Below are 21,303 nucleotides of genomic sequence, written 5' to 3' on the forward strand. Positions count from 1 at the left end.
GTTGTATGAGTTCCCTATAAATTTTGGAGATTAGGCCCTTATCAGATATGACATTGGCAAATATGTTTTCCCACACAGTGGGTTTTCTCGTTGTTTTGTTCATGGTTTCTTTTGCTGTGCAGAAGCTTTTTATTTTGATGTAGTCCCATTTGTTCATTTTCTCTTTAGTTTCAAGTGCCCTAGGAGCTGTATCAGTGAAGAAATTGCTTCGGCATATGTCTGAGATTTTGTTGCCTTTGGATTCTTCTAGAATTTTTATGGTTTCCTGTCGTACATTTAAGTCCTTTATCCATTTTGAGTTTATTTTTGTGTATGGTGTAAGTTGGTGGTCCAGTTTCATTTTCTTGCATATATCTGTCCAATTTTCCCAACACCATTTATTGAAGAGACTATCTTGGCTCCATTGTATGTTCTTGCCTCCTTTGTCAAATATTAATTGAGCATATTGGTTCGGGCCGATTTCTGGGCTCTCTATTCTATTCCATTGATCTATATGCCTATTCTTGTGCCAGTACCAGGCAGTTTTGAGAACAGTGGCTTTGTAATACAACTTGATATCTGGTATTGAGATCCCACCTACTTTGGTCTTTTTCAGGATTGCTGCAGCTATTCGAGGTCTTTTTTTATTCCAGATGAATTTTTGGAGAGTTCGTTCTAGATCTCTGAAGTATGCCGTTGGTATTTTAATGGGAAGTGCATTGAATTTATAGATTGCTTTGGGTAGTATGGACATTTTAATGATGTTGATTCTACCAATCCATGAACACGGTATGTTCTTCCATCTGTTTATGTCTTCCTCTATATCTTTTTTCAACGTCCTGTAGTTTTCTGAGTAGAGGTCTTTTACCTCTTTAGTTAAGTTTATTCCTAGGTAGCTTAATTTTTTTGGTGCGATGGTAAACGGGATTGTTTTTATAATCTCTCTCTCTGAAAATTCACTATTGGTGTATAGAAATGCCTCAGATTTCTTGGGGTTAATTTTGTATCCTGCGACATTGCCAAATTCATGTATTAAGTCCAGTAGCTTTTTGATGGAGTCTCTAGGGTTTTGTATGTATAATATCATGTCGTCTGCAAATAAGGACAGTTTTACTTCCTCTTTTCCAATTTGGATGCCTTTTATTTCTTCTTCTTGCCGAATTGCAATGGCTAACACTTCCAGTACTATGCTGAACAGGAGTGGCGAGAGGGGGCATCCCTGTCTTGTTCCTGTTCTTAGGGGAAATGGTGTTAGTTTTTGTCCATTGAGTATGATGTTGGCTGTGGGCCTGTCATATATGGCTTTTATTATGTTGAGGTATGATCCTTCTACTCCCACCTTGCTGAGAGCTTTTATCAAAAATGGGTGTCAAATGCTTTTTCTGCATCAACTGATATGACCATGTGGTTTTTTTCTTTCAATTTGTTTATGTGATGTAACTCTATCTCTCTCCCTTCCTCTCTGTGAAAAATCAATAAAATATATTTTTTTTAAAAAAATCAATACATTGAGGTACCACTGAACCCCACTCCCCATAAATCATCAGATTCTTTCTATTAACACTTTGAAGTGCCTCTTTATGTGGTCCCTCACTTTCCATGCCACTGCTAATGTCTCAGCTCATCACCTTTGTCCTGAACTAGTAATAATCTGTGAGCATGTCCTCACTCCCATCTGAATGTCCCATCTGCTCATGTTCTCTGGGGCAAGCTCAGGTATCCTGCCAAAATCAAGTTACCGTATCTGTAATGAATTTTCTGGGAATAGATGCCTCCTTCCTTTGGACAGAATTAATCCATTCTCTGCTCTGCTTTCTTAGAACTTTCTATATACCTTTATTAGAGCAAGTATCACTTTGCATTACATCTGATTATTTGATATTATCTCTCCCACTGTGAGCTCTTTGAAGAAAGGAAGTAGGAGGAAAGGACCATTGCTTCTCCAGTTGTATCCCAGCGCCTATTACAGCAACTGGCACAGAGGAGCTCTATAAATGTTTCCACATTTAATTAATAAATGAGTCAACTCTAATCACTATATTGTTCTCTCTATTTCCCAAATGCTAAGACCAGTGGCTTACATCCTCCTTCAACTGTAGCACTGCCTTCAAACCAAAGCTATGGCAAAGCCCAGTCCATAAAACATGTAAACTGTAATCGTTTCAGCCGTGGTGGGGACAGAGGTTTACAGTCCTGTCCCTAGGTGGCACAGCTCAAAGGGTGTAACAACATCTAGCCATCTTTAGAAGAATTAGCTTTCCTAAAATGAGAAGTTATCTTATTGAGACCTAACTTGGGATAAAAAGTTAAAGTTCTAGTCCCAAAGGTGACTTTTTTTTAATCATCTCCTTTACTCTTTGTCATTTGTGGAAAATACTGTTCCTTGGTTTAGAGCCCAGAAAGGCATCTTCACAACTTGAAAAACTTTAGGGATCACATCCTTCCATGAAACAGAAATGTGTCTGCACCCATAGCTAACCTCTACATTGGTTCTGTCCTCCTTTTAAAAAATTGCCCAAACTTCGAATCAGATATTCAACTCAAAATTTAGTAAACTTTTAAGAATACCCACTAAATTCAAAACATGTCCCAGATGGTGAGAAGAAAAAATGAAGGGAGATATAAATTCAAAAATGAAAAAGACGTAGTCCCGGCCCTCAAGGCATTTATAACCATGAGAAGAGACAAAAATTAACTGTAATATTAGACAGAAATAGTATTCACAGAGAGAACCTGTGTGAATGCTGGGGGAAGGAATAATGAATTCTGATGGGAAGATGGGGGGCAGTGAAGCAGCAGAAAACATCATAGATGAGATCATTTTTGAGTTGGATTTTAAAAGAGAAGCTGGAGTTCACAAATGGAGACAGGACAGAAAGTCATTCCAGGCTGAGTGAACAGCATGAACTACCCCTTAAATCAGTAGCTCTCAACCTTTCCAAATAAAGGACCTATTTAATATCAAAAGTTTATCAGAATCCCACAACACAGCTAGAATACTTTTAGTATCTATTGATGGAAAGATACATAAGGACCAAAAGCTACTATGAATTTAGTAATAGTACTACATAAATTTGTGTTTTATTAATAAATCACAACTATAGCTACATATATTTAAAATGCAATTACCTATACACATGAATTATTAGTCTACAGATAGTCCTCAGCAAACATACAGATTATAGACTCTGCAATAACTCCCCGCCACTCTATCTGAGGATCTAAAGTTCATAGGCTAAGAACTAGTGCCCACAATGACCCAAAGTATCATTCACTTACATGCAGCCACAGTAAAGCTTGTTCCTGCACAGAAGAAGGGTATCCTGTGAACCGACAACTAATAAAGCCAAACATCTCTTCCATTGAAAAAGGTAGAGGACAGAGCTCAATGTCAAACATTTTGCTGGAAAGCAGAGCAACAAAAGTAAATGACCAATGGGCACATAGTAGGACCTACCGGTGCGTTTCTAATATTTATTTTGGGAAGCCAAACACTTCAGATTAATCGGTGTTCTGAACTGTTATTAGCATGTTTCAATTTACAGGAATAGCTTATGTCATTGGAATAGATATAAATAATTCATACGGTTGTAAATAGCATTAGTGTTCATACTCACATTAGATTTAATGGGAGGCATTGCATTTCTAAAGAATGAGAGTTGTTTCCCAGCATCTGAAAACATTTTCCTTTTGCACTTTTCCCACTTTATCCAAACCATAATTATGTGTGAAAATAAGCAAATAATATGGTATATCTATTATTCCACAAGAACAAAATCTCTTCTGAACAATTCCAAACCATCTTAGCATGATTTATATCAACTCTTTCATTTGGGCCTTCAAGTTTCTCTATAGGATTTTGTTAAAAAGTAAGCAAGATTATATAAAAGGCTTAGCACAGTGCCTGGCACACAGTACATGCTCAATAAATGTTAGATATTATAATTACAGTGACTTCATTAAACTACTTACCCACCTTAATACTTCCCTGAACTCTTTTAACTGGTTATCTGGGACTTCTGTTCTGATGGCTTCCAGCCATTCCGGCATAATACACTCCCACACAGACTGATTGATCACATTGTAGGGGATCAGGCAGAGGATTCGGCTGAGACCCTCCTTCAGCTGAGTCACTGTGCTGCAAGACTTATCCCAGTATCCACCAACCTGATGCATTCAACAGCCACAGGAGAAAAGAACAGAACGCACTTTGTTACAATTATACGCAAGGATTTCGTTATATCTGAATCCTGGGCCCAGTGTTCTCAGAGTGAGATCTGTAAGAATCTACCATCAGGATCCATTCGTTATAAAAAAAAAAAAGAAGAAGAAGAAGAAGAAGAAAACCATAGTTACAAATCGATCCAAATATTAATCACAACTGAATGTGAATTGTCCCACTGAAAATTCCAAAAAGGTATTCCTACCAGGAATACTATTGGAGCATTCTATTTCTAAAGTTTGACAAACCCATTACAAATATGTGCAGTTGTACCTGTACTTGAGAGAAAAACAGATTTCTACTACTATAAACTTTGGTCCTTCTGGGCTTTGTTCCATCAAAAAGCCCAAAAGAACTTTCCTTATCTTCACATTCAAGTACTAACAACCTTGTATCTGTGGATATTGAGAAAGTTATTCATATCTGAGTACTCCTGCATAAAAGTGTAAATAACTTTATCTCTTCTCCTGTTAATGTCTGTTGCCAGTTAATACACAGGCCCCCAATCATGGGGCCCAAGTGAGAGAAGTTTTCCTTCCAATATAATCATTTCTTTGTATCTTCCAGAGTCAGATTACACCAGCCCTATGCTAGTCAGAAAGAAATAATAATAGAAAACATATCAACACAGTCAAAGAATGCCAGGAAAGCCCGACCGGCATGGCTCAGTGGTTGAGCGTTGACCTATGAATCAGGAAATCACAGTTCAATTCCTGGTCATGGCATATGCCCAGGTTTCAGGGTCGAGTCCCATTGTGAGGCGTGCAGGAGGCAACTGATTAATGATTTTCTCTCATCGTTGATGTTTCTATCTCTCTCTCTCTCCCTCTCCCTTCCACTCTGAAATCAATAATATATATATATATTAAAAAAAAAAAAAAAAAGAATGCCAGGAAGTGGGGAATTTCCATTATGTAAAAATCCAGTTTTATATGTGAGTCAGTAGGTGGCACCAAAGAAGAAGTGCATTTTGATAAACGCACAGAACGCTCAAGTTCTGAAAATCTAACAAAAAACTATGCTTTTAGATGGTCTGTGTTCTGTTTTATTCTTAAATGTCTTATTTAAAATGAAAATTGCCTCAAGATATCCTTGAAAGAAAACACGCGCACACACACACACACACAAACTTAAAAAATACCTTGAAAAAAATTTCATATATTGCTGCCAAAAACTGACTCTGAACAAAAAAAATTAGAAAAAACTGACTCTGGGTGAGACCCAAATTATAATGTAGGCAAGAAATGAGGGGTCTTCTCAGCCACACATCGGAAGCCTGGGGCCCCTGAGGCAGCGCCAAAGGATAAACACAGGGAAATGGGGCCTATAAGTCAGAGGAGAAAACAAAAAAGATGTGGCTGCTCCTAAGCTTTTTGGCATTCCAAGTGGGAGCGCAAGGACTCCACCGTTCCTCTCCAGGGCATGTGTGAAACCACAGAAATTGCCCATCGTCAAACGTTAGCCTTTCCACAGACTGTAGCCCAGAAAAGGACTAGCAACCTCACAGAGAGGCTTTTATTTTCTGTTTCTTGATATAAAAATATCTTTAGCAATGTCAGGAAAGAATACTCCCTTAAATTCTTTTTTTAATATATTTTTATTGATTTCAGAAAGGGAGAGGGAGAGAGAGATAGAAACGTCAATGATGAGAGAGAATCATTCATCAGCTGCTTCCTGCATGCCCCACACTGGGAATCAAGCCCATAACCCAGGCATGTGCCATGACTGGGAATCGAACCAGGACCTCCCGGTTCATAGGTCGACACAACCACTGAGCCACGCCAGCCGGACTAAATTCTTAAAGACACCTCACACATTCATCTTCCATTCTTCCCCATCCCAAACCAGCATCGAAGCAGGACATCACCTAAAATGTAGCCACTAAACTAAACTCATTTAGCTGTACCGACTAAAACATGAAGACATCTTCCTCTTCTACAGACCCTGATCACACTCTAACAGCTAAGGCGGTGCTTCTCCCCAAGTCCTCCTCTCCAGCCAGGCCCAAGCCATCGGCCTTCACTTACCCTGGCAAATTCCATTGGTTTGGGAAGAAGGCACATGACCATGACATCAAAGCGAACATCGCAGACTGTTTTCAACCACTTGGTGACAAACTGAGGCTTCAGTTTTTCCACCAAACTTCCAACTTCATCATCCATCATGTAGGCTGTGGAGTGAAACCACTGGAACACCATGGCCACCAGCCTGGCCAAGCTTTCCGTCGGAGTGCTCTCACTGGGCGTGCAGAGGCTCACCTGGAAACAGACAATGAGACTCTGCTTCAGCCTCCGTCCATCGTTATGTAAATTATTCCATCCTCATGTAAAGGCAGAAAAAACATAGTTTTCTAAATGATGGAGGCTCACTTATCTTAGAAACTGTTCCTCTCTACCAGGAGAGGTGGATTGCAACAATCATTTCCCCTTAAGCTTGCACCTTCCAATAAGACTTTTCTCCTATAAGAAATATATTACATAATCTGCACTAGATGGATGTTTGTAGAACGTTGTCTACAAGGTAAAAGTTCATAAATATATTCAGTAAAAAAAAAAAAAATAGTTATATACATTTCAGGTCTAACATGATCAGATTTAGCTGAGAATTTCTATCAGTAATAATTCTGAAATGTTAGAGCCCCCACCTCCTAATTCACCATGTTATAAATAGACATTTTAAAACAATTAATTATTCATTCATGTGTTTATTCTGAAATAATCTTTTATTGAGCAGTAGATTAGGATTCAGGAACATATAAAATAAATAAAACCCTATCCTTGCCTTCAAAAAGCTCACAATAGTAGTCATCGGGTCATTAGACAATAAGTTCTAAGAACAAGACATGTGAAATCAACAACTGAATCCCAATGTGATTTTTTTTAAAAAAGACTTTTTCAAGTAACCATGTGAAAGCACAAGCGATGTATCACTATGGAGACGTAATTCACGTCTCTAATGGGCAGAAACAAAAGTCTGCTTCTCTGAAGAACTGGCAAATCCAGCTTGCTTGAGACTCTGGATTATATGTTTGATCTTTATGGAATGAATGTTGTGGCTGAATCAGTCAATAACACAAATTCCTTGTGTTAGTTTGGCTATAATTTTTTGGCTGTTAGACAGACTTACAATAACTAAAAAAAAAAAAAAAAAAAAAAAAAAAAAAAAAAAAAAAAAAAAAAAACCTCCACAGAGGCTGAACTTTCAAGAAAAATGTACACAGACAACAGGATATGAATGATCTGTAAATCAATATTTCACAATATACCCTAGCTATTTTCCCATTTGTTTCCTGTCAAAGGTGCATTTTAAACTGTCTAGAGCCAAGCACAGTAGATTTCAACACCAGGCTGCTCATTAGAATCAACTAGAAAGCCTTTTAAAAGTTCCCAAGATGCCCTAACCGGTTTGGCTCAGTGGATAGAGCGTCGGCCTGGGGACTCAAGGGTCACAGGTTTGATTCCGGTCAAGGGCATGTACCTAGGCTGCAGGCACATCCCCAGTAGGGGGGCGTGCAGGAGGCAGCTGATCGAAGTTTCTAACTCTCTATCCCTCTCCCTTCCTCTCTGTAAAAAATCAATAAAATATATTTTAAAAAAAAAGTTCCCAAGAATCTAGAGTGAAATCTGGGCATTGCCATTTTTAAAAAAATATATTTTTATTGATTTCAGAGATAGGAAGGGAGAAGGAGAAAGAGCGAGAAACATCAATGATGAGAATCATCGATCAGCTGCCTCCTGCATACCCCCTACTGGGACCAAGCCCGCAACCTGGGCATGTGCCCTGACCGGGAAGGGAACTGTGACCTCCTGGTTCATGGGTTGACACTCAACCTCTGAGCCACACCGGCCAGGCAGCATAGCCATTTTTTAAACGCCTCCCCCATAAATCTAATGTGCAGCCCAGGGTTGAGTGCCACTGTCCAAGGTATAGTGTCCCATTGCCAAGGTTAATTTTTCACCATTTACTATTTAACTTCTTTAAAAAGAAAGGAGAAATCCCTCATCAATGTAATGTTAGAATGAGAAATAAGAAAGCAGAGAATAGTCAACTTCTTTTCTTACTAAGAACCATATTCCAAATTGACTGAGCAGCCGCTGGTCGTGTTTATCGTCGTCCTTGTTATCAAAGTCAGCGTTCTCCAGGGAATGGTGGGAAGAGGAAAGTCCCAGCTGCCGCCTGCGATTCAGCTCATGTTCCCGCTGCTCAGCGTGGAACTCAGCTTCTTTTAATAAGCTGCCAAAGAGGAGAGATCTTGTTCTTATTTTATTTCAGAGAGAAAGGTAGGGAGAGGGAGAAAGAAACATCAATGTGAGAGAGAAATGTCAATCAATTGTCTCCCGTACGCAACCTGGGTATGTGACCTGTCTGGGAATTGAACCTGTGACCGTTTGGTGTACTAGATGACTGTCCAACCAACTGAGCCACATCAGCCAGGGCCAAGAGGAGAGATTTAAGTTAGACTATCGAAAAACACATTCCTGATGATGACCTATTCAGAGCAATTACTTCATAAACACTTAGGCAACTTTGAAATTGGTAGGAGTTACTCCAAGAAGCCTAATTTCATTTCCTTACTGTTTTGTACACCATCCCCATTTTATAAATGAGCAAACTGAAGCACCAAGAGGCTACTTCCTCCAACCAATTAGAATCAAGCAGAACTGAGGCCTTCGGCTTCCAGTTCACCACCCATCCCACCAGAAGTCAATGCTCCCCCTGTATCTAACGTGAAGCTGTGTGGACATCAAATGTATGATGCAAGGAGAGACTGAGGAACTTGTACCCAATGGAAAAATATTCAATATCTAGTATTCAAAAACCTGAAAATGAGCAACGAAGACTCCCTTTTCAATTTGCTAAACAAGTGACAGTTTTAACAAATAATACCCAATATTGGAAAGTACTAGCAATATCATACAGTATTGTTGGCATTATAAATTCATATACACCCTTTAAAAGTCAGTTTGGTAATGTAATAAAGCCATTAAAATATTCATTTTCTTTGCCCCCGTCAACCACATCTGGTCATCTACCCTAAGAAAATAATATAAAAACAGCACAATACACCAAAATATTTATCACTTATTTATAATAGTAAAAAATTCAAAACATTCTAAATATTTAATGGTGGAAAAAAACAATCTAAATAAATAGTGCGTATCCACTAAAAATTATAAATATGGAAACTACATAACAACATTGAAAAGAGCTAATAGTATAATGTTATATCAAAAAGAATTGTGGATACACTGTGATTACAGTTAGAGAAATAAAACATGCATTTGAACAAAACTAGAAAAACATGTGCAGGTGCAGTATGGTTACTTTTTTTTCTATTTCCAGAAATCTGCGATGTTTTATCTCATTTCTACTGTGTCAGCCACTGGGATGAAACAGAAAAGAATGAGTGCCTATCCTTAAATCCTGCATCCTAATATTATTCCTTTACTTTTTAAGAATCTTGCCTTAATGAATATTATACAAAAAGAGAACAAGTCTAGATGTTACCATTTCTAAAACTCCTTTCTTTGTCCTGTGATGGAAGAAGAAAAAGCCTGCAGGATTGGCCCCTGTCACACCGCACAGCCTCTGCTTGACCCCATGACTGGATTACCCAGAGTTCTCCCCGCTTCGCAGCTGTCAGTCAAGCCTACCCCTTATGCTGACTGGTGCCCCCACTTTATTCCCCCTAAGACCCAAAGCTATACTATCGCTGCGCTCACCATTCTGGATCACCATTACGCGCTCCTGTTCTCACAGTCCCTACATGGGCAACCTGAGGGCACCGACTACCCTGCATTCCCTTCTGCCCCTCAAGTGCCTTACACATGCCTGGCATAGAACAAAAATATTTGTTGAGTGAATGAATTAAAACCTCATCATGGCAACACTGTGCTGGGCTGAGGGCACTTGAGGTGGAATTGGATTTACACATCTCAAGGCGAGAAGGGTGGCTCCACGCCAGGGCGGTGCTTTCAGAAGAAGCAACTGATCAACTGCCTGTTACCTGATCACGGCCTCCACGGCGCAGACCAGCTCCTCGGCGCCACATTCTCGCGTGTTGATGGGAGGAGGGGAGGTCTGGTAGAGGTGGGTCTCGGAGGCAGCCCCCACTTCGTTACTGTGGTGATTCGAGTGGCACCTTTTGCAGTAGCGAACGGGCCTGTTTCCGTGCCGATCGCAGCACCCTGCTGAAAAGCAGGTGACAACTGCTCTTCTCACATGGGAACTGCAGTTCTAGAGGCAAAAGGAGTGAAATCGAGTAAAATGAGTCGCTGAGGTAAGTGTGGCTCGGAACTGGAAGGGATGGACACTAAAGGGGCCACCGAAGGTGGAAGTGCCGCTGACTCCCCAAATGCAGGTGGTCTCTCACCCGCTAGGGTTCAGCCGGAGTTGAAAATGAAGGTGAGAAGTGTTTTCTATGGGTGTGGGGGGTAGAAGCGTTCTGCATATGAGTGGGACTGAGTTGAAAAGCCCTCTGTAAAGTCACCTCAATCATGGGGGCTGGAGAGCTCTCTGGATTATTTTGTGTTAGTGTTTCAAGAATTTTCAGGAGAAATACTAGTATGAAGGAAAAAAATTAAAACCATGGTCCAGCGAGCACATCACAGCACATCAGCACAGAAAAGGAATGACTGTAACCCTCAGCATAAACATCCAAATTCTCTGATCCACCGCTAACGGAGCCAGTCCCCAGGGCAGCTCATCTGTCCTCGCTGCCTTGAAGGACAGGAGGGAGCTGCACTAGCTCCGGAGACGGCCGGCCCCGAGCAGGCCTTTCCACTCCCACCAGAGCTTCCTGTCCAGGCCTCAAACATACATCAACTGACACCACGGTAACATCAAAATGCAGCAAAAATCCATGCCTAGCACCAGCCATCGTCCATCATCTGCACTCAGAAAGGCGTCAAAGGATGAAGTGACGGAACTGAGAAAAGTGGAGCAGCCTGGGGTTCCGAAGTTCAGGGGCTATTGTCAGATCTGCGCTGACCAGAGGCAGGAGCGAGGCAGCCTCTGCACAAAGCGATGTGAGGCGCGGGCCGGAAACATCTCTGACCTCCGCCAAAACCTGTGCCCCCAGCCTGTGAGACATGCGACCACGGCTCAACGGCTAGTGTCCAGCCTTCCAGCCTTTCAGTGGAGCTTAAAGAGATGTGAGCATATAACAGCCTAAGCCATTGTGAACTCGGAGATTGGAGAACCCTCCATGGCAGCTACCCCGGGAAGGCAGAAGAAGGAAGGAGGCAAGCGCACAACCTACAGCAAGACCTTGACAATGTACTGAGCTGTGGATCTGAACGACCATTTCAAAGTAAGGTTAGTTCCACCTCGATTTTAGCAAGAGGCTCTGGGTACTAGTGTGAAATCTCATTTTCTGAAAAGGATTCAGGCCAACAAATCACAAAAGCAAGTTAAAAGTTGTATAATATTTTTCTCTTAATTCATAGTTTTGAAAATTATTTGTTAAACGACAGTGTGTTTCTTCTGCGTGTGAAGCCCAAGTCTCCTCGGGAATTCAAGTAGCCCTGACTCCCCCAAGGGAGCTACTTTTCCTGCTTTGTGCCCTTTCTTTCTCTTTTGCACATTAACATTCATTCTGGAAGCTTAGGAATCTTTCCTGGTTTGGGGCTCTCCTGCTCACTCACCAAACCAATACCACCCCACCAGCCGTGTGGTATAGACCAGAGTACATCCGTAGTGTTTACTTCTTCCTTTTGGTGATAATCAGTCTTTGTCCCTCTGGGATTCTTACTGTTATATAAACAATAGGATGCGGATATGGGTTTAGTGGTAGTTAGTTATTTGCTATAATAAAGGCCTGAAGTTTAAGGTCTGCAATTTCCTGTCCTATTTTCTGGTCACAAATTGTTTATGTTCTTCCCACGTGCAAATTCCTGACTGAGGTCCAAGGTCTTCTCATCGAAATGAAGCCCAGCTGTGGACGAGGCTCTTCGGGTTTGGTTCCTCAGAGACGCCTCCTTGAATCCATGCTTTGAGTCTAGACGGGCTTGTGGCTACTTCAACCAAGAGAGTAAGGCACGAGTCATATGACTCCCAAGGCCAGGCTATAAAAAGACGTGCAGCTTCCACCTGGCTGTCTAGAACACTCTCTCTTCAGAAACGTCCTCCTCGGGACCCTTCTCAGAACTCTGCCAGGCCAAGCCCCAGGGAGAGGCAATGTGCAAGTCTCCAGACAACAATTCTGACTAAGCCCAGCCTGCAAGCCACCCCATCCCAGAGCCCAAACATATCATCTAGACGCCTTTAGTCATTCCAGCCCTAACCTATGCAAGTCTTCCCAGATGAGGCCTCCAACGTCATCAACTAGAGATAGGTTGTGGACTGTGCCCTGACCAAACCCCTGACCCACAGTATCCGTGAGCATAATTAAATGGTTGCTGTCTTATGTGGCTGCATTATGAATGAATCTGCGTAAAATCTGGGTGTATCTGGGTATACTACATATATTAGTATCTGGAATACCAACTGAAAGTCAACCTGCTTAATCACCATGTGCCATCAAGTCCAAGTAATAGCAGCAATAAAATGCTTTGCCCCCAAATAACATTTGGTTCGTCAAAGTTCTAAACAGTTGCTGTGGTTCCTACTAGGTTTTAATAATATATTTACAAGCCACAGATGATCCTCAACCCATGTGGAGTCAGGTATATGCATTCATTTCAAAAGTAAACTGGAGAAATTTCCCTTCAATTTAGATTCTACTGGGCATGGTGTTTGAATGTTCACCACAGCCATTCTGTTTCATTCACTGCTTTAAATTTTAAACATAAATAAGTAACTCCAGGTGGACTCACAGAAGATCAGAATTGAAATAAATCAAAGTCTATCTCTTATCTTGACAATCTTGATGCTTATTTCAAACTACTATTCAAATATAGGAACATGTAATACCGAAAGTACAAACTGTGCCCAAAGCAAGCTCAAACAATTCTAAACTATTTTGAACTTAATGGAAGGTCTCCAAAATAATGTTCATATAAAATAAAATGTTTATCGACACACTTGTACTTGCTGCCTCACACAACCACGTCAAAAATACAACTAAAAGACAAAACGGGTATCATCCAGAACCACGGGAAGGATGGATGAGTGGAAATTCTACAACTAGAAGGAAAGAGAAAAGCGCATTGAAACTGATAGGAGGTGCAGAGGTGAAGAAGTGCGGAGGTAGGGAGGCGCAGGAGGAAACGGGCTGGGTACGCTGTTGTCTTTTTCAATCAGGAGGGAGATATAAGCTCCCAATTGCTCTGAACTCCAGTTCCAGGTGAGACTCTGGGGACCCACACAGGGAGAAACTGGACTGTCTGGCATCGGGACAGGAACATGAGGGCGGCATTCTCTTAGAGGTGCTTGCAGCGATCATTGTTCCTGCATGGGGCCACGGGACACAGAGACCCCGGGACCTCTCTGAGACAGAGCAGACTGGCAGCCATTGCGGTTTGCTCCACCCTGATGATTCCCTGAGACCCCGCCCCACCCAATTTATTACCCCACCCAAGCTGTGAGCAGAGGCTTTTGCATATGAATGGCCTGTTCTTTTGCAATCTAAAACCTAACAAACTGCTGCTAGATCAAAGAGCATCAAAGCTTCCAAAAGAAGCAGCCTGCTGGGTCTCATTTGGGCACTTCCAAATCCCAAACAAAGAGGAGGAATCTGAAGATCTCTCTGTAGCTCCTGCTGGGTGGCCTCATGCAGTGGCTGACTTTGCACCTCCTTGGAGATCCAAGAGACAGTGTACCCAGTGGCCAGAGTGAGACCATACCAGAGAACAACTCTTCACATCCATAAGAGACACATTCAAGGGGCAGACTCAGTAAGCACCAACGCCCCACTGAAGCAAGTCCTTCCCCATAAGGGTGTCTCCAACACAGCAGTTCTCCCATTGTAGACACAGTTGGTCCTCACGGCCAATTGGCTTGGTGGTCAATTCCTCCCAGTCATACCAACAGCAATCAAGACTTAAGCCCACAAAGAGGTGCACCAAGAGTGTCAATCTCAGGTAATTAGGGAGGCTGAGCCACTGGGCCCTATAGGACACCTAGCACAGAAAGCCACTCTACCAACACAGGGAAACATAAAAAATGTGGAGACAAAGAAACATGTCACAAACGAAAGAAATGAAGGAAAGCAAACTACTGAATATAGAGTTCAAACCCATAGTTATAATGTTACTCAAGAATCTTCTAGAAACCTCTGAGAAATTTAGTGAGACCCTCAAGGATATGAAAAAGGACCAATCAGAAATTAAGCATATACTGACTGAAATAAAGAATAATATACAGAGATCCAACAGCAGACTAGAGGATCCCAAGAATCAAGTCAACGATTTGAAATACGAAGAAGCAAAAAACACCCAACCAGAAAAGCAAAAAGCAAAAAGAATCCAAAAATATGAAGATAGTGTAAGGAGCCTCTGGGACAACTTCAAGCATACCAACATCTGAATTATGGGGCTACCAGAAGAAGAGAGAGAGCAAGATATTGCAAACCTATTTGAAGAAATAATGACAGAAAACTTCCTCTACCTGGTGAAAGAAATAGACTTACAAGTCCAGGAAGCACACAAAAAACCCAAACAAGAGGAATCCAAAGAGGACCACACCAAGACACATCATAATTAAAATGCCAAGGGCAAAAGACTAAGAGAGAATCTTAAAAGCAGCAAGAGAAAAACAGTTAGTTACCTACAAGGGAGTACCCATATGACTGTCAGCTGATTTCTCAACAGAAATGATGCAGGCCACAAGGGAGTGGCAAGAAATATTCGAAGTGATGAATAGCAAGAACCTACAACCAAAATTACCCTACCCAGCAAAGCAGTCATTTAGAATTGAAGGTCAGATAAAAGCTTCACAGATAAAAAAAAAAAAAAAAACTAAAGGAGTTCATCACCACCAAACCAGTATTATATGAAATGCTGAAGGGGATTCAGCATTCTTTAAGAAGGGGAAGAAGAAGAAAAAGGTAAAGATAAAAATTATGAACAACAAAGTGACAACAAATACATAGCAACAAGTGAACCTAAAAATCAAGTGAATAAAAAATCTGATGAACAGAATAAACTGGTGAATATAATAGAATCAGAGGCATAGAAAGGGAGTGGACTGACAATTCTCAGGGGGGAGGGGATATAGGGGGTGAGGGAAGAGACTGGACAAAAATCATACACCTATGGACGAGGACAGTGGGAGGATAAGGGCATGGGGTGGGAACTGGGTGGAGGGGAGCTATGGGGGGAAAAAAGAGGAACAACTGTAATAATCTAAACAATAAAGATTTAATAATAAAAAATAAAAAGTGAAAAACAATAAAATGTTTATCCTATCCTATATAATAAAAGCCCAGCGACCAAACGGCAGAAAGACCAGAACAACTGATCAACCAGTCACTATGACGCGCACTGACCACCAGAGGGCAGACGCTCAATGCAGGAGCTGCCCCCTGGTGGTCAGTGCGCTCCCACAGGGGGAGCACCAATCAGCTGACTGGGATGAGCGGGTTGCTCCCACTGCAGCTGCTCGGCTGACTGGGATGAACGGAGCTCCCACAGCAGTTGATCCCCACAGGCCATGCCTCCCACCAGTGCACAAATCCCATGCACCGAGACTCTAGTTAAAGAATAAGTAATAAAAATGTGCTAATTTGAAGCTTATTACTAAAATATTATAAAAATAATTTTATCATATAAAGGAGGAGAGTGTTAAAAAAATTGTCTCCTCAGGGTGTCAAATATATTAGGTATATACTGCCAGAGCTGGAACATGCTGATATACAAAATAAAGCTGCTTCTCATCCTAGTCTCTCCAGCTTCTAAAAGATTCTTAAAGTAAGAAATAACCTCAGGATAAAAATCGAATGAAAACTTTCCTAAATGGTGCTGGTTGGTTTTGCTCAATGGTTAGAGCATCAGCCCATTAACCACAGGGTCACAGGTTTGATTCCCGATCAAGGGCAGATACCTCAGTTTCAGGTTCTATCCCCTATCTGGACCAGGGCACATGCAGAAGGCAACCTATTGATGTGTCTCTCTCACACTGATGTTTCTCTCTCTCTCTCCCCTCTCTCCCCCCTTCCACTCTCTCTAAAAAAAAATCAATGGAAAAAAAATATCCTTGGGTGAGGATTAAATTTAAAAAGTTTGCTGAATGACTGTATGATCCTTTGTTAAAATCTCAGAAAGATATAAGGTGATGCCCAGTTGAGCCTCTCAGCTACAACACGGCTTCTAATAATTTTAAGGACATATTGAAATGCCCAACGTATAGAAAGAACTGTCTCAAAAATAACTATATAGATGGCTTTGGGGGCACAGAACTCCAATAAGATTTACTGAAAATTCACAAAGTTTTAAAGTCAAACTAGCATAAAAGCACCATCAACTTAGACTACAGGGGACAGACACAGCTCCACATGAAAACAGGTCTGTGAGACCACGCCCGCCCCCCACCCTCCCCGCTCCTCCCCCCACCCTACATGCAGGAAGCAGCCTGAGAGAGTTGCTTAGCTGTCACATGGGCCTTTTCGTATGGAAAAGGAGAGATGTCTCAGAGTGCAGCAAGATGCCCAGGAAGACAACAATGGATTTGGGAACTATTCCCAGAAAGCAAAACCAGATCCCACGTAAGGCACATTCATTATCCCCAGAGACAGAACTGATGTGCTCCTGGCTGGAGCTGCGACAGACCAGTGACTGCTCCCTGCTTCCTCTTCCTCTTCTTGAACAGAAGTCTGTTGCTGCTATCGTGTCCCTATCTCACCATTGTGTGTTGGGTGTGGAGAGAGCAGACATAACTTGCCTTTTTAGTTCACAGGTCTCTGGATCAAGAGAATTTGCACCCCAAGAGTTTCATCAGTGACCAGACCAGATGCAAACCACAACATAATGCGCTTTCAGCCTGAAGTCATAAATGGATAAAACTTTAAACGTCATGTAAGGTGCTGAGAGTATTTTGTATTTGGAGAGAATGTAAGAACTTAATGCCCAGAAGGTGGACTGTGGTGGGTTAAATATGACCACAAATTCTTGCTGCTATATAAGGGGAGGCGTTTATTCCCCGACTCCTTGAAATGGGGCCGGCCTTGGGACTTCCTTTGACAATGGAATGAAGCAGAAGTGATGCTGCGTGACTTCTGAGCTTCGGTCTCAAAAGGCCTTTCAACCTCCTCTTATTCTCTCAGAACCCTGCTACCACGTGAACAAATCCAGCCTGGCCTCCTGGAAGATGAGACACCTACGGGAAGAGGGAGGACTAGACACGGAGTCATCCCAACCATCCCAGCCATCCCAGGCGGAAGCCCCAGACGGGGGAGTGAGGTCATCTGGGACCAGCTAACCCCCAGCCTACTCACAAACCGATACAAATGCATGAGTGAGCCTCTAGGAGTTTATCAGAAGAAGCCTAGCTGAGTATAGCTAGATTGCCAATCCAAGGAACTGTGATCAAATAAATGTTTATTGTTATAAGGCATGTGGCAATAGATAACTGAAACAGGCCTCCAAAGGTACTCATTCATGACTAACTCCTCAAAAGTTTAAATGATCTGTACATCGTAGGTGGAGATAGAGCTGACCAGAATCCAAGTATCTCAACCAACTAATACAAAGTTCTATATAGGACACCATACTACCTTCTCTTGTACTTTCCACAACAAGTAAAAAGATGGGTATGATTTAGGGAAACTTGTCATGAAAGGCTCATGGAAATTTGAAGGTGGAATCTTTAACTAGAGATAACACTGAATTTACATATAAGTGAATATTCTCCACATATAGTTGGTCTGAGTATGTTTTAACACATATATTAGCCTGTTTCCAACTCCACTTCAAAACAATAAAGATGTTTAGCATATAAGCTACATCATTTACCACAGTTAAGTTGCACAGATTATACTGTCATTCAACCCTTTTGTAATTAGAATTCTATTCCAAAGAAGTGCATAGCTTTTATTTCAGGTAACTTATCAAAAATATTTGTGCATAAGATGGGTGAGCAAAAGCAGAAATGGAAATAGAGACCATTTGGATATAGCAATGTTGCATGCTAAATTATTTCTTTTCCCGCTTCACAAATACAGTGACAGGTACGTACTGAGAAACCAGGGTGCAGAAATGAGGCAGATGTCAATGAATGAATTTACATACAAACACAGCAACTCATGCCCCACCACAGAGATGGTTTGCTCTTACCTTCTTCTGACATATGGCAGATATTTCAGCTGTAAGGGGAAGGTACACAAAATATCAACAAAGAAAGAGAGCCCATTTTCAACAAGGGCAGCCATGAAAGGGAGTAAAAACAAGTTTTGTAATACAACCTCTAGACTTACACAAAACAGCTTCTTCCTTGTCTCATGAATTACCATCATCTACTTATGTTTAATGAGATTAAAAGCACCTGCATGCTGCAAATACTTCCCCTATTCTTATAAGTAACTCAACCTTCTCAGACATGACCTAGAATTCAGATCATGTTAAAGCCAAGTAACTTTCATCTCATTTGACAGAAAACAAAATTGAGGGCCGCTATGGTTGCATGACTTCTTCAGGGTCACCCAGGCTACCAATGGGGGAGGCAGATCTACTGATATGTCTATGGATCCCTCTTTACTGCTGTTCCATTATACTATGACACTGAGTTGATGTGATATATTTAGGGCTTTACCTTGGACAGGACTTTCTATACAGAAAAATCTTGCTATTTCAACTACTTAGAGTTGAACTATCCATTTATAAACAGTCCTGTCCTAGTGTAAAATCAGCTGCATGCTTATTTGAGAGAAAGCAATTTTCAAACCCATGGCTTGACCAGTTGGAGTAAGGCTGCCAAACTACTATCTACTTCAGGACTGACTTAAATGAATAGCTGAAAACTCTTTTGAGTGGGCATACAAATTATTTCCATGAAAATTGATGCTTGAGAGCACTTGAAAATAATTTTTCCAAGAATGTTAGCATTTCCCTTGAAAGAGTAAGTGTTCAAAAAATGGACTGAACTATTATTTACAGTATCGTCTATGTTCCAATTATTAAAAAGATCAAAGGTAAATGTCTCCTAAAATCTGTCTGAAAATTATGAATAAGTGGAGCCAATTGATTCAAATATTCAACTTAGTTTTTAATACTAGTTTTGCATAACTAATGGCTATTTAACAGTTTGCTACCTTAGAGTTTATCTTAATCTGAGGTCAGTCACATGTCTAGTTAAATAATAAAACGTTATTGTTGCCCCGTCAGTATGGCTCAGTGATTGAGGGTCAACCCATGCACCAAGAGGTCGCTGGTTTGATTCCAGGTCAGGACACATGCCCGGGTTGTGAGCTCGATCCCCAGCAGGGATTGCTTTTTAAATGAGGCCTCTCCTACTCTTTCATTATCTTCCTCTAAAGCCATTATTGAGTTCCCTTTGTGTGCCTATCTGTACTCAGTATGCTCCCAGCTTTTCCACCTTTCATCTTTCCTTTGCTTTCCAGTACTTTTCCTGGTCACTGTCTCCAATTAGGTGGCCAGATTACCTGCCTCCCCTGGGTGGAAGAGTAGTACCTTATCTATCTGATCTGTCAACTTACCGGGCGTAGCTTTCAGAACTCTAACAAACTACAAGCATTATGATCTCGTCTCCTCATTGAGATGGGTCAGATACACTTTATTCCCATTTTACTGATGGGGAGACTAAGTGTCAGAGTGATTAAATGATTTCCCCTAAAAACACAGTTAGTAATAGTGGCAGGAGAAAGTCCTATTATTCAATGTTCTTCCCACTAATGTTCCTTATTCCCTTTCTGGCCTGGCAAACATATCATTGGTAACACTGTTATATATACATAAAACCTCTTAAAACATAATTCAGCAGGGCTTTAATCATGCGGAATCCTAATCCAACAACTCCCCTTAATTTGGGTAGAAATGATATCTCTTCCCTTATTATTAAAGGTGTAGGCATATTACCAGCAAGAAATTTATATAATGCTTCATTTCAATGAATATTCATAGAATATAATACTTTGGTTACTGTCTGTTAAATAAAATAGTACAAAAGGAGACAAATCAGCCATGCCATTAGTCATGATTACTCATGATTCATTCTTTCTGAAGTAAACCATACCTTGTGGCAGAAGAACATCAATCAACCATTCACTGTGGTCCCTATGAAGAAAAACAAAATTCATTTTTTAGCTTCTTAGCGATGTTACCCTTCCACATGAATGTTTATAAGCTACACGCTAGTACTAAAAGGCTTTTAATAGAAAGGAAGTGTAATTAAGAGCATTATCATAACAAACTTCTTCAATGTCAAATGCATTCCAGCTAAATTATAAATTATAGGCACTTCATCATATTCAGTTCTTTAAATGATACTTTCCAGATGCTAATTAAGCCAACCAAAATACATCATGATGTGCACAAAGCTGAGTGTGATTCTGTGAGGCTAATAAGCAAAGAGAACCCACATGAATTATCTGTCATGTTTGAAAACCAGTTTTCTTTTTCTCTGTGGCCTTTTCAACAGGGCCGCTGCTTCAGTAAATGGAACGACTTCCTTCTGTCACACAGAGAACGAGTGCAACTCTGCAAAGCTAAAATCTTTCAAATGAAAGTTTGCTACATATTAAATATCCGACAAAGTAACCTTTAAAAACCAGAGAGGTTAATGGGAAATGTGGATAATGTAACCAATTTAAGTCCAACTGATTATTCTTATCTCCTCATTGTTCCCTGCTTCCTTTATACCTACCCTGCGATCCTCTGGCTGCATTCTTCACAGAGATACAATGGGGGTGGTTTATCACCCAGAGCTACTGACAGGGAAGGGTCTATACACATCTGAAACACATGAAAAGACAGAATGAACTCTCCTGTCCTGTTCATCACATTCCCGACATCATGAGCACAAATGTTCCAATACTGACGGTTTTCAAAAGCAAAGTGGAATAAATATGTTTAGTAGAACCCATTCAACCTGTAGCCATTTTTCCTGCACTGGCCCGTGAGTCCACACGGTTGATTTAAATGTGGCTACTGTGGTTTTTCATTTCCCCTGTTATTTGCAATTCTAGTAACAAATGGTTCAAGAAATCTAAC

The 21,303-nt window shown here is 41.0% G+C and overlaps 1 protein-coding gene across 2 annotated transcripts in view; it reads right to left on the reverse strand.

Annotated features, from left to right (window-relative positions):
- The window catches only part of UNC79 (unc-79 homolog, NALCN channel complex subunit), a 176,612-nt gene that overhangs the window by 113,243 nt on the left and 42,066 nt on the right, over positions 1 to 21,303 (reverse strand). For both annotated transcript variants that reach the window (XM_036315970.1, XM_036315962.1), the window contains exons 6-13: positions 20,957 to 21,045; positions 20,327 to 20,367; positions 18,412 to 18,440; positions 10,209 to 10,438; positions 8,263 to 8,434; positions 6,229 to 6,459; positions 3,956 to 4,146; positions 3,259 to 3,382 (exon numbers count right to left, since the gene is read on the reverse strand). In XM_036315970.1, coding sequence (XP_036171863.1) covers positions 3,259 to 3,382; positions 3,956 to 4,146; positions 6,229 to 6,459; positions 8,263 to 8,434; positions 10,209 to 10,438; positions 18,412 to 18,440; positions 20,327 to 20,367; positions 20,957 to 21,045 — 1,107 coding nt within the window. The remainder of the gene's footprint in view (positions 1 to 3,258; positions 3,383 to 3,955; positions 4,147 to 6,228; positions 6,460 to 8,262; positions 8,435 to 10,208; positions 10,439 to 18,411; positions 18,441 to 20,326; positions 20,368 to 20,956; positions 21,046 to 21,303) is intronic.

This window comes from Myotis myotis, unplaced genomic scaffold, assembly GCF_014108235.1.
Source record: "Myotis myotis isolate mMyoMyo1 unplaced genomic scaffold, mMyoMyo1.p scaffold_m19_p_1, whole genome shotgun sequence".
NCBI lineage: Eukaryota > Metazoa > Chordata > Mammalia > Chiroptera > Vespertilionidae > Myotis > Myotis myotis.